Here is a 13,056-nt window from a genome sequence, read left to right on the forward strand (position 1 = left end):
TCTACTCACTCAACTATTCACAGTAACAGAAATTTTGACCGGGGTGCCCAAACTTTTGCATGCCACTGTATATACTTAATTGATGCCAAAGGAAATTACAGTATCACAGTAGCATTACAAGTGCACAGATATACAAATATGAGAAGTAAGAAAGAATTTAAAAACAAAGAATACCTCAAACAGTTTAACGGGGTTGGGGGGGGGGTGGTTGTCACTCCCCCGGCTATAGGTTGACTCATTATAGAGCTTAATGGCAGAGGATGAGAATGACCTTGTATAGTGCTCTTTGGAGCAGCACAGTTGTCAGTCTATTACTAAAAGTACTCCTCTGTTGAATCATGGTGGCAGGCAGAGCATGAGAAATGTGGTCCAGAATTATCAGGATTTTCCGTAGAGTTCTTTGTTCTACCACAGCCTCCAGTGTGTCCAGTTTCTCTCCTATGACAGAGCCAGCCTTTCTAATCAGTTTACTGAGCCTGTTGGCATCACCCGTGTTGATGATGCCTTTGCCCCCCAACACACTACTGCAATGCAGATTGTACTGGCGACAACAGACCAGTAGAACATGTGAAGGAGAAGGCTGCATACTTCAAAGGACCTCAGACCCCTCAGGAAGTAGAGGCAACTCTGGCCCTCCTTGTACACAGCCTCTGTGTTGGTGCTACACTCAAATCTGTCATCCCGGTGCACTCCTAGGTACTTGGAGGTCCTCACCACATCCATGTCCTCACCATCAATAAGAACAGTGAGCAATGCAGGCTTAGTCTTCCTAAAGTCCATCACCATCTCCTTTGTCCTATTGATGTTAGCTGCAGATGACTCAGCTTGCACCATTTGACAAAGTACACCATCAGAGCCCTGTACTCATCCTGCCATTCTCCCTTTATACACCCAACTATTGCTGAGTCATCAGAGAATTTCTGCAGGTGATGTGACTCAGTGTTGTATCAAAACTGTTACAAATCCATAAGTTTTCCATCTTGTTGTAGCCTGGAAGAACCTCTATGTACCACCCAGTCAACAGTCATTGAACCTTGCAGAGCATGAGTTCGAAGCTCAAGAGAGATGGACAAGGTCTATCTCCTGATTTTAATCAATTGAAAAACAGAGACTAGAGAGTGGGAAGGAGGAAAAAAAGCTTAAGGAGAAAGGAAACAAAAAAGACAGGTAGGGGGTGGGGGGGGCGGAGATGGTGGAATATACATTCAAGTGTGGGGCTTTTGACATTAATTCCATACACCAGTAGAGGGCAGAGGTGTTGCTCCTGTATCTTCAATTCCATTCTGCTTCCAACTAGTTGGAAATGATTTGGGCGCCATGGTAGTGTAGTGATTTGCGCAGCACTGTTACAGCTCGGGGCATTCCAGAATTCAGTTCCCAGCGCCATTCTGTAAGGAATCTCTATGTCCTCCCTGTGGAATGTGTGGCTTTTCCCCTGGTGCTCCTGTATCTTCAATTCCATTCTGCTTCCAACTAGTTGGAAATGATTTGGGCGCCATGGTAGTGTAGTGATTTGCGCAGCACTGTTACAGCTCGGGGAGTTCCAGAATTCAGTTCCCAGCGCCATTCTGTAAGGAATCTCGATGTGTCCTCCCTGTGGAATGTGTGGCTTTTCCCCTGGTGCTCCTGTATCTTCCCACAGTCCAAAGATGTACTGGTTAGGTTAATTGGTCATTGTACATTATCCTATGAGTAGATTAGGACGAATCAGGGTTGTGAGTTTCTAGGGCGACATGGCATGAAAGGCCAGAATGGCCTCCTCCATGCTGTGTTGCTAAATAAATAAATAACTTTGGCCGGAGGGTGTATCTTGTCCTGCTTCTTGCCGAAATAGAGTTGAAATACTACAACTTTATTCCAGTTTTTCCTGTGAAATCAAGTCACAAGATGAGAAAATTGAGCAAGCTACCATGCAGTAAATTTGATTGATTGTGTGAACAATATTTGCTTTTAATGTTTATAAATCTCGGACACTGAAGAACTTTCATCTTTGATGTCTGGCAATGAAAGACATGGTTCTAATATTAGAAACTCCCAACAATTCACACCACAGATAAGTCGTCATTTGCTTCTGATCAGCATTTACCAGCTTGGTAGCATTGAGAAGTTATAAGTATGACAGCTTTGAGTCGGTCTGTAGATAATTTATGGTCCTGGTTCATCCCCCATTCTAGTTGTTAAGAATCATCTGCCATGATGTGGGTGGGTTTAAGGCATCAATGCTGATGCAGTTTTAATTTGTTTGTGGAAAAGTGTAATTGAAGAATGTTTATTATAATTCTTTTGACAGATATTACGTAGAAAATTCTACTGAGGTCCTGTTTGAGAAATGGTTCTACTGTGACGATCTGGGTACCCAGCTGGCACCGGTTATAAGAGAGTAAGAGTTCTATGATTTTAGTTTTTGGGATCTAGGAGTGAAATGTACTGCTGGTATTTGCTGAGTTGGCACGTAACTATTGCCCTTTTATTTAAAGCCAAAAATTTGGCAAATTTAATTAGCAGATTATAGCTGTGGATGGCAACACAGTCATGGGTATACAGGGAGTAAAGGAGCGGACTTAGTACGCAGCCTTGAGGGTCTCCTGTGCTGAGATTCAGAGGGGTGAAGCTGAGGGAGGCCACTCTTACCACCTATCGGTGATCTGACAGGAAGTCTTGGATCCAGCTGCACAAGGCAGGGTCAAGTCCAAAGTCTCCAAGTTTCCTATCGAGCCTGGTTGGAATGATGGTGTTGAATGCTAAACTGTAATCCAGGAACAGCATTCTCACATCATAAAGAGAGGAGGTAGATCTGCAGTAATAATTGATACCCTGGAGGGCAGGACAATGAGGGGAGATTTGATAGAGGTATACAAAATTATGAGGGGCGTAGACAGATATCCGCGGGCTTTTTTGCACTGTGGTTGGGTGAGACTAGAACTAGAGATAATAGGTTAAGGGTGGAAAGTAAAAAACGAGGGGGTACTTATTCACTCAGAGGGTGTGGAATGAGCTATCAGCAGAAGGAGTGGATATGGGTTTGATTTGAATGTTAAAGAAAAGTTTGGATAAGTACATTAATAGGTGGGTTTTGGAGAGCTATCGTCCAGGTGCCGGTCGATGGGATTGGGCAGAATAATAGTTCAGCATGGACTAGATGGGCCTAAAGGCCTGTTTCTGTGCTGTACTGTTGTGTGACTCTACAAGGGGCTTCCATTATGTGGATAAACTTGCAGGTTGTTCTCCCACCTGACAGGAGTGATGTGAGAAAATCTGACAGCCACAGAGGAACTGTTTCCAGTTCCAGATGCCATCCACTCCCACTGACAGACTTTGTCTGAGCTGGTTACTCACACGGACTCTATTGAAATTAATGGTCCTTTGTATTTTACACCAGTTTAGATCTAGCTCAGCGTCTGAAAATGAGGAATCCTAGCGAGACTGGGGCCCATTACTGTTTTCAGCAGCTAAGACATCCAAAGGATTTCTTTGGTTACAGACAGCCAATATAACTGGGCTGAAATTCATTATTTGGCCAGGTGAGGGCTATCCCTTGCTGTTCTGCAGTCTCAAGAACTTTTAAAGAGATTGGGCAATTCTTGTAGAATTTGCTAAAGCAAGATGACATGAAAAAGGATCTAGTGCTTTCCCTGCGTATATTACAAATAAACTCTTTTCAGGCTTCCTTCAAGGTACAGGTATTAATTTTAACCAACATTTTGATGACAGACTCTGCCACCTTCACCAGAGGTGATGCCTGGTCATGACTGGTCTGGTGGTATTCATACCCCGGTCGTCTGTCCCTCCTGACGTCCAACGTCCAACCAGGTTCTGTAGTCCCAGCTTGCTTACAATCGAATTCCAGTTAAAATCCTTTTTCTCTAGTTTTATTACACTGGCCGCGTTCTCCAGGCGATCCTAAAAGCCTGGTGAGAAAGGGGGATGGATGATGGGGGTATAAATACCACCAGACGAGACATGCCCAGGCATAATCCCTGATGAAGATGGCAAGAGTTTGTCATCGAAACGTCAGCAAAAAATCGATACCTGTGCCCGGATGGAAGCCTGAGAGGAGTTTATTTGTCAAGAGACATGATTTCATTTAATTGCAGGTTGCTTGTTTCCTGTCTCCAGGCAAAATGCGTTCCACCTACAATCACTTCCTGCCTTCTGTGGGAATGCCAATTTTTAATCCTAGTCTTATTGTCAAGATCCCTGCCTGATTTTTGTTTCCTGAACCTTAAGTATGCTTCCCCCCCTTTCTCTCGACTCTCCCCCCCCCCCCCACTTGTCAACTGTAGTTCCTTTCCCCACCATATTTTCCCCCATCTCCATGGAGCAAACCTATCCACAACCCCATGCAAGTGCTCCTGGAACAACTTCCATATGTCTACTGTGCATTTCCCTGAGAACATCCGTTCCGAATATGCACCTAAGTTCCATCACGATACCACCCTCCCCACATTAAATACTTTCCCATATCATCTGTTCCTATCCTTGTCCATGGCTGTGTTTAAAGGTCAGGGAGTTGTGCTCACTATCTCTGAAAAGCTTGCCCATTGAGAGGTCTGTCATCTGACCTAGATTAGTCATCTTACCAGACCCAGTATTGTCCCTCCTCCAGTCGGCCTGTTGACATACTGTGTCAGGACCCCTAACAAATTCTGCCCCATCTAAACCTTTAGCATTAAGGAAGTACCAATTCATAATAGAAAAGTAGAAGTCATCCATGACAACCCTGTTATCGCGTACCTTTCCAGTGTCCCATGGCTATTGGGGGCCTATGGAATACTTTGAATACAGCGATTGCTTCCTTCCTGTTTCTGACTTCTACCCACACAGACTCAGTAGGTAATGCTTCTACAGTGTACTCCCTTCCTGCAGCTGTGATGCCATTAGTGATTCCTCTAGCCCCCCTACCCCTTTTACCTCCCTCCTTGTCCCTTTTGAAACATTTAAACTACAGAATGTCAAGCAGTCAGTCCTACTCATGTGACAACCAAGATTCAGTAAGCATCATAATTCATAATTCCATGTAGTGATCCATGCTCCAAGTTCAACACCCTTCTTAATACTACTTGCATTAAAGTAAACACGTTTCAACTCATCTAACTGACTGCATTTATCTCCAGCCCTCTGCCAACACACTGACAATACTATTGACTTCCCAATGGCCAGGAGGAGATAGAGGAACAGATACACAAGTTGTTCATTGAAAGATGTAAAAAAGCAACAGGAGAATACTGCAATCTCCCAATATTGGCTGTTCTCCCTTATTGCCAGGGGCTTAGATGGGGTAGAATTTGTCAGCTGCATCCAGGAGGGTTTCCTAACATAGTGCGTAGATAGTCCAACCACAGAAGACAATAGTTTCGGAAAATAAGCCTGGCCAGGTGATCAGAGTTTCAGTGGATGAGCAGTTTGGGAAATGTGATCGTAAATTCCATAAGTATTAAGATAGTTATGGATAAGGATCAGACAGGACCTCAGAGGAAAGTGGTAAACCAGGGAAAGTCTAATTACACCATTCCTAGGGATGAGCTGGGGAGAGTAGATTGGGAGCAGCCATTAATGGGTTGCTCCACATCTGGCACATGGTGTTGTTTAAAGGAGAGCTGGTCAGAATTCAGGACCAATTTGTTCCTGTAAAGAAGAGAGACAAGGAAGGTAAGGACCAGGAACATCAGATGATGATAAATAATACAAATTTAGTTACAAAGGAGAAGTATATAACATTAGGGATGCTGAAATCGGACAGTGCCCTTGAGGATTATAATGGAAACAGGAAAGAATTTAAATAGAGAATCAGGACTGCTAATAAGGGAGTGAAATGTCCCATGAAGTGTCAGTAGGATTAAGGAGAACCCTGAGTTATACAAGGTATTATGTAGAATGTTATACTTTATCGACAAGGGGATAGGATAGGATGAGAACACACAGACACACTGTGAAATGAAACAATGTTCCTCTGGACCACGGTGCCCCCCAAAACATTTTACACACAACACCTTAAACCAAAATATTACCATAAATACATTAATAAAATATAATTCAAAATGCATGTAATGCACAGTACTGGTAAAGAATAGACAGTAAATAGCTCTCTGTCCTAGTGACGAGACCTCAGTGGTGGCAAGGTACTCATTAATCTCACAGCTGGAGGGAAGGAGCTGTTACTCAGTCTGGCAGTCCTAGTCCTGATACTTCTGTACTTCCTTCCTGATGGCAGTGGATCAAAGAGATTGTGGGATGGATGGGCGAGAACCCCAAAAATGCTTTTGGCCCTTTGTCTGCAGTGCTGCAGTAAATTTCACAAATAGGGGAGCGGGAGACCCAGATGATCCTCTCAGCAGTTTTTACTGTTCTTTGTAGGGCCTTGCGGTCCAATGCCTTGCTGCATCAATACCACATCATCATGTAGTCAGAAGGGACAATCTCAATGGTGCTCCTGTACAAAGTTGTTAGAATGGGGGTAGGGAGGCTTGCGCGCCTCAATTTCCTCAATGACCTCTTGACTCGTGAGGTGTCGTTGTGGATCCAGGAGAGACCAAGGAACTTCATTCTCTCCATGGAAGAATCATTGATGTGCAATGGAGAGTAGTCGACCTTTGCCTTCCTGAAGTCACAATAATCTCTTGCCTTGTTCCTGTTGAGACTCGGGTTGTTATTGTCGCACCATTTAATGAGCCTCTCTTTCTCTTCTCTGAATGTTGACTCACCATTGCTGTTCATGAGGCCAACCACTGTAGCGCAGTTGTGAGTCAGCAGCGGACTGAGCAGTAAGTCCTGGGGGGGCACCAGTGCTCAGCATGATGGAGCTTGAGATGTTGCTGTCAACTTGGAATGACTGAGGTCCTTCGTCAAAAAAGTCCAAGATCCAGTCACAGAGAGGGCTGTTGAGTCCCACCGAGGATAGTTTACCCATCAGCCTCTGAAGGCTGGTCGTGCTAAATACTTGAGCTGAAGTCGGTGAACGACATCCTAGCGTATGAGGCATCATACTCCAACATAGGAGGAGGCTATGACATCATTGGTGGATATTTGAGCGGCAGGCGAACTGTAAAGATTCAAATGTAGCTTCAAGATGGGATTTTATACAAACCATCGCTAGCCGCTCGAAGTACCTTATGATTGTTGAAATGTGACACTGTCAGTAATGGTTTAGGCCAGTTACTGTCACTCTCTTAGGCACCGGAATTATGGTTGTGGCACTGAGGCCTACAGGGAAAGTGGACTGTTTCAAAGAGAGATGAAAGATGTCCTTTAGGACCTCTGTTAGGTGGATGCACAGACCCTCAGCACCTGACCAAGTATGTATTCCGGCCATGTAGTTTTGCGTGGGTTTACCCTGGATAGGATCTTCCTTACCTTGGCTGCAGACAGAAAGGGTGCCTGTTCCTCAGGGAGAGAGGAGGCTTTCCTCGATGTCACATCATTCAATGCATTAAATCATGCACAGAAGGGATTCGCCCTATCTGGAATGGGAGACGTTGCTATTGTTGGCATGCAGGGTGCACTTGTAATCAGTTATGTTTTTTATTCCTTGCCACATGCGCCACATGTCCATAGTGTCACAAAGGTGTCTGTGAATTTTCTGTGAGTACATGCGCTTTGCTTTTCTGATGGCACAGGAGTGCGCAGCTCTCACCGACCTTAGAGTCGTCCTGTCCCCCAATCTAAAGGCAGCATCCCAATCCCTAGGTAGTGTACAAAACTCTGCAGTGAACCATTGTTTCTGGCTTGCCCTAGCTGTTGTTGTGTGAGTGAAATCACTGGAGAGAGTGACTGGTAGTTACAAAGCAGCTTCTTTATTCGACAAAACAAGGTACAGCGGGCATTGTACGGAGACGCTTTTGGTGGAAAGGTCTGCTGGCCCATCATGGGGCTCGACATTTATTTGCTAAACACAAAGGACAATTGCATATTTACAAAGTATAGACAATGCTTTCTTTTGAAGCTACGTACAAACATCACACCTTCTGATTCGAATCCATCCCGCAGATGCCAGCAGGTCTGTGGACTGGGATTCACAACTTCTAGGAATGCATTGTTCCAAGTTAAATCCACAATATATTTAGAAGGAACAGAAGACTGGTAGCCAAAGCCATTTGTTCAATGTAAATGACCGAAACCCAAAAATCCCTCTTAACAGTCCCACCTCTTGGCCCTTCTGGACCAAAATAAATTTGTACCAGGAAAGGCCAATCTAGGAGGATCTACTCAAATAGGGCTGCAAAAATGCCCTGCCTCAAAATTCTCCCCCAATTTTTGTGTGCCTCGATATCTACCCTAGCATTCTCTAATCGCTACCTACCAAATGTTAAGAAGAGAGGCTGTTCCAGAAATTTGAACAAGTCTTTAGAAATGTGGCTGCTTTTGTGTGCCTGTCGCCTCTTTCCCTGCAGGTTGATTGCAGCTTAATCACATTCCTTTGTCTTCTCCCCTTCATGTGATAAGACTGCTGAACGGATCCTGACCCGGATCTGGGCCGTACCCTCCAAATATACGGACCTGCCTCTTGGTTTTTTTGCTCTACCTTACTTTCCATTTTTCTATTTTCTATTTATGATTTATAATTTAAATTATATTGACTAATTTTTACTATTTTTAATATTTAATATTTGTAATCCAGGGAGCAGGAAGCGCAGAATCAAATATCGCTGTGATGATTGTACGTTCTAGTATCAATTGTTTGGTGACAATAAAGTATAAGTATTCTCTGGTCGCTGAAACTCTCTTTCCAGGAACACCCACAGGCCCTCTCATCAATGTACGGGAAGGGGTTGGGGTGGCCTCTATGTAAATGTCTGCAAGTACCTCTCCCCGATGCACCCCCTTCCAAACTGTCCATTCGATCACTGGCCCGACAGCTGAAAGGGCCCAGCTCCTCATTCAGACTGAGGGTGACTGCCTTCAGATGCCATGTGCAGTCTGAAATGTCATTGAAGTTGTGGAACTTGCTGTCTCTGCTTTAACTTAAAATCCCTCCCCATCTATTTTCCAATCTTTTCTATTCTATGCTACGAAACTAGTCATCTACCTTCAGCTACCAGCCTTCATTACAGAGTGCCATCATCATCACAATTTAACATGCTATTCTGGGTTTTCTGTCACGCTGTCAGTGTCTTCTGCCATGCTGTCTGGGTTTTCTGCCTTTGTGTTTCCTCCGGGTATGTTTTCATCAGCTGTGGCCAGGTCTGGCATGGCAGGCTGGTGTTTCTCTCTTAGTTTCTCTGTAATTACATGGTTACTGGGTACACTTGATTCCCCGCTCTGTCTGTGGGAGCAACAAGAGGGTGAGTTGTATGCTTTAACCTGGGTCTGGTGTTTCCACTGGCTGCCTCGCCGAGTCTGTACACAGACACGCGTATCATTGGTTAAGAGTACCATCTATGGTCCTATCCACCTGGGGGCAAACCCCGGCCTTTTCGGCAGCACCTTCACCATGACTTGGTCGCCGAGCTGTGGAAGAACCATCTCCTTTCCCTCTGGCTCTCTCTGATTAGGGATTCGCTGCTGTTGTTTCGCTTCGTCCTTTAAGTTGGTTTCAAAGATCTTTCACATACTTTGTCATTCTATCCCTGTAAGCCCCAGGCTCCCCGCAACTCGTAATTACCCCATAATTACCTCAGGATTGTTGCAGGGCCCACCATTGTGGGATGCAATCTCAGCTTGGTCTTAAGGGTGGTATAGCCTGTTGTTAATGGACATGATCCACTGGGCTTTACTGGCCATGCAGGCAAGTTAGTAGTGGCCATAGTCTCTCTGAGTATCCCCTGGTGTTTTTGTTCCTTCGCTATACCCAGAACAGCAGTCAGTGCATCAGTTTTTATAGGGTACTGCTTATAGGGTTTATACAGACCCTCCTCTATTTTAACTGGCAACACACATAAAAGTTGCTGGTGAACGCAGCAGGCCAGGCAGCATCTCTAGGAAGAGGTATAGTCTACGTTTCAGGCTGAGACCCTTCGTCAGGACTAACTGAAAGAAGAGCTAGTAAGAGATTTGAAAGGGGGAAGGATGGAGCCAAGAGCTGGACAGGTGATTGGCAAATGGGATATGAGAGGATCATGGGACAGGAGGCCCAGGGAGAAGGAAAAGGGGGAGGGTGGGAACCCAGAGGATGGGCAAGGGGTATAGTGAGAGGGACAGAGGGAGAAAAAGGAGATTTTTTAGACCTGATGTGTGACAGCTGTGAAGCAGTTTTGTGCATATACCTATGGAAGCAAACCACCTATGCACCAGTAGTAATTCCACCTCTTGCGAATGAGGCTGTTGTCAGCAAAGGAATTTGCTCAAGTATAAGCCCAGACTGCAAATGTCTACCATCCCCACCCCAGCTAACAATGGAAAAAATGTTTTGATGCAACACTGTTCCAAATAGGTTTTGTACTTTAATCTGTTTTTTTGCAGCAGATTATGATCAATGAACATGTATTATAAGTTATGAAGAACAATATTGGAATAAAAATTATGGACAGGTAACAAATTCTTATATTGCTGGCAATACCTGCACCCCATGAAAGAATTTAAGCAAAAATAATTTCTTTCCAGCTGGGTGTCAATGTGCAAAAATTAGATGCAGAAAACCCACTTGATTATTTTTCTTCTCTTACCTCAGGCTAACTCCAGGTAAATTGTTACCATCCTGCTGTCACCTTGGCTGAAGACTGTTAACTCAGAGGGATTAGGAGGTTTTCAAGATCCTATTCCTGCTCCACATTCCAGAAATAAAACCATAATGCTGCTGGGGAAAGAAAATGCATGCGTATTCAGTTTAAGCCTGCTAACATTTTGTTTATATTCCAGGTACACTTGGAAAAGGGCTGAAGGAACCGTTGCACTTCGTGTCATTCAGGACCCAGCAAGGAAGAGACCCTGTAATAAATAAGACACCTTCATCACAGAGTAACCTTTATCTAGTTTACTTGAATAATTGGAAATTAATATTTAAGATTCCAAATACAAATTTTGGATAGATAAATCCATTAATACCAAGGGTTTAAAATTATGAAAAGGAAGAGAAACAATTACATTATTCTATCAATCATGTTGTGAACAGAATTAAAAATATTTCAAACAAATTAGATCTAACTCAGTTTGCAATCAAATATCTTAATTGCGAGTCGTTGCTTTGTTGTAATACTGTAGTATGTAATTTGTTATAGCTAATTGCATCATATGCAAACTATGCAAGTAAACTTCTCTCAATTGTAAAATAAAAATCACAAGGTCTGAAAAATAAAACAACACTGCAACTATGAAGAAGCTGAAACAAAACAGGCAATGCTTAAGGAATTCTCAAAAGGTAAGGCAAAATCTGTAAGGAAGAAATGAGTTACATAACACATCAGTTTGATGGTCTTTCATCAGCTCCAAACAAGGAAAAGATCCTGTGATCAGTAAGTTCTTAAGGCCCAGCTGGTCCTTCATCAAATTAGTAAATGAATCGAGAAAAAGGTTCTTTGAAAACTGAAAGATCTGAAGGTAGGCAGGTCACTTGGACCAGATGGTTTAGATCATATATGCCTATATGATATAGGAGCAGAAGTAGGCCATTTGGCCCATTAAGGCTGCTTGCCAGTCAATCATGGGCTGATCCAATTCTTCCAGTCATCCCCACTCCACTGCCTTCACCCCATACCCTTTGAGGCCTTGACTAATCAAGAACCTATCTATCTCTGCCTTAAGTACGCCCAATGACATGGCCTCCACAGCCGCTCATGGCAACAAATTCCACAGATTTACCACCCTCTGACTAAAGGAATTTGTCCACATCTCTGTTCTGAATGGACGTCCTTCAATCCTGAAGTCATGCCCTCTTGTCCTAGACTCCCCTACCATGGGGAATAACTTCGCCACATCTAAACTGTTCAGATCTTTTAACATTCAGAATGTTTCTATGAGATATCTCCCCCCCCCCCATTCTCCTGAACTCTAGGGTATACAGCCCGAGAGCTGCCAGATGTTCCTCATACGGTAACCCTTTCGTTCCTGGAATCATTCCTGTGAATCTTCTCTGAACCCTCCCCATTGTCAGTATATCCTTTCTAAAATGAGGAGCCCAAAACTGCACACCATACTCCGTGTGGTCTCACGAGTGCTTTATAGAGCCTCAACATCATATCCCTGCTCTTATATTCTATACCGTACTTTTCTATGACTCTGGAAATGAATGCCAACATTGCATTCACCTTCTTCACAACAGAGTCAACCTGGAAGTTAACCTTTAGGGTATCCTGCACAAGGTCTTCCAAGTCACTTTGCATCTCTGCATTTTGAATTCTCTCCCCATCTAAATAATAGTCTGCCAGTTTATTTCTTCTACCACAGTGCATGACCATACACTTTCCAACATTGTATTTCATTTGCAACTGCTTTGCCCATTCCCCTAAACTATCTAAGTCTCTCTGCAGGCTCCCTGTTTCCTCAACACTACCTGCTCTTCCACCTATCTTTGTATCATCGGCAAATTTAACCACAAATCCATTAATACCGTAGTCCAAATTATTGACATACATCGAAAAAAGCAGCAGTCCCAACACCGACCCCTGTGGAACTCCACTGGTAACCGGCTGCCAGCCAGAATGGGATCCCTCTATTCCCACTCTGTTTTCTGCTGACCAGCCAATGCTCCACCCATGCTAGTAACTTCCCCTTAATTCCATGGGCTCTTAACTTGCTAAGTAGCCTCATGTATGTCACCTTGTTAAAGGCCACCTGAAAATTGAAGTACACCACGTCCACTGCATCTCGTCTACTCTGCTTGTAATTTCCTCAAAGAATTGTAGGTTTGTCAGACAGGATTTTCCTTTCAGGAAACCATGCTGGCTTTGGCCTATCTCATCATGTGCTTCCAGATACTCCATAATCTCAGCGGACCTGAGGGACCGGGAAGTAGAATAAGGGGTTAGGAGGTCTGTGATGTGGGGGGTGGGGGCAGCCCATTTAGGACTTTATAAACAAACAGGACAACCTTAAAATCAATTCTAAACAGTACTGATAGCCAGTGGAGTGAGGCCAGGATAGAGGTAATATGGTCCCTCTTCTGGAGCCTGGCGGCAGCGTTCTAAA

General features: G+C 44.0%; 1 protein-coding gene across 1 annotated transcript in view; it reads left to right on the top strand.

The window, feature by feature from the left end:
• LOC140201994 (3-hydroxyanthranilate 3,4-dioxygenase-like) overlaps positions 1-10,873 on the top strand; it is a 46,053-nt gene extending 35,180 nt beyond the window's left edge. Inside the window, exons 6-7 of the mRNA XM_072266861.1 lie at positions 2,291-2,380; positions 10,792-10,873. Of these exons, the coding sequence (XP_072122962.1) occupies positions 2,291-2,380; positions 10,792-10,873 (172 nt within the window). The remainder of the gene's footprint in view (positions 1-2,290; positions 2,381-10,791) is intronic.
• Positions 10,874-13,056: the final 2,183 nt, after the last annotated feature.

Source organism: Mobula birostris, chromosome 8 (genome assembly GCF_030028105.1).
Source record: "Mobula birostris isolate sMobBir1 chromosome 8, sMobBir1.hap1, whole genome shotgun sequence".
NCBI classification, from domain to species: domain Eukaryota; kingdom Metazoa; phylum Chordata; class Chondrichthyes; order Myliobatiformes; family Myliobatidae; genus Mobula; species Mobula birostris.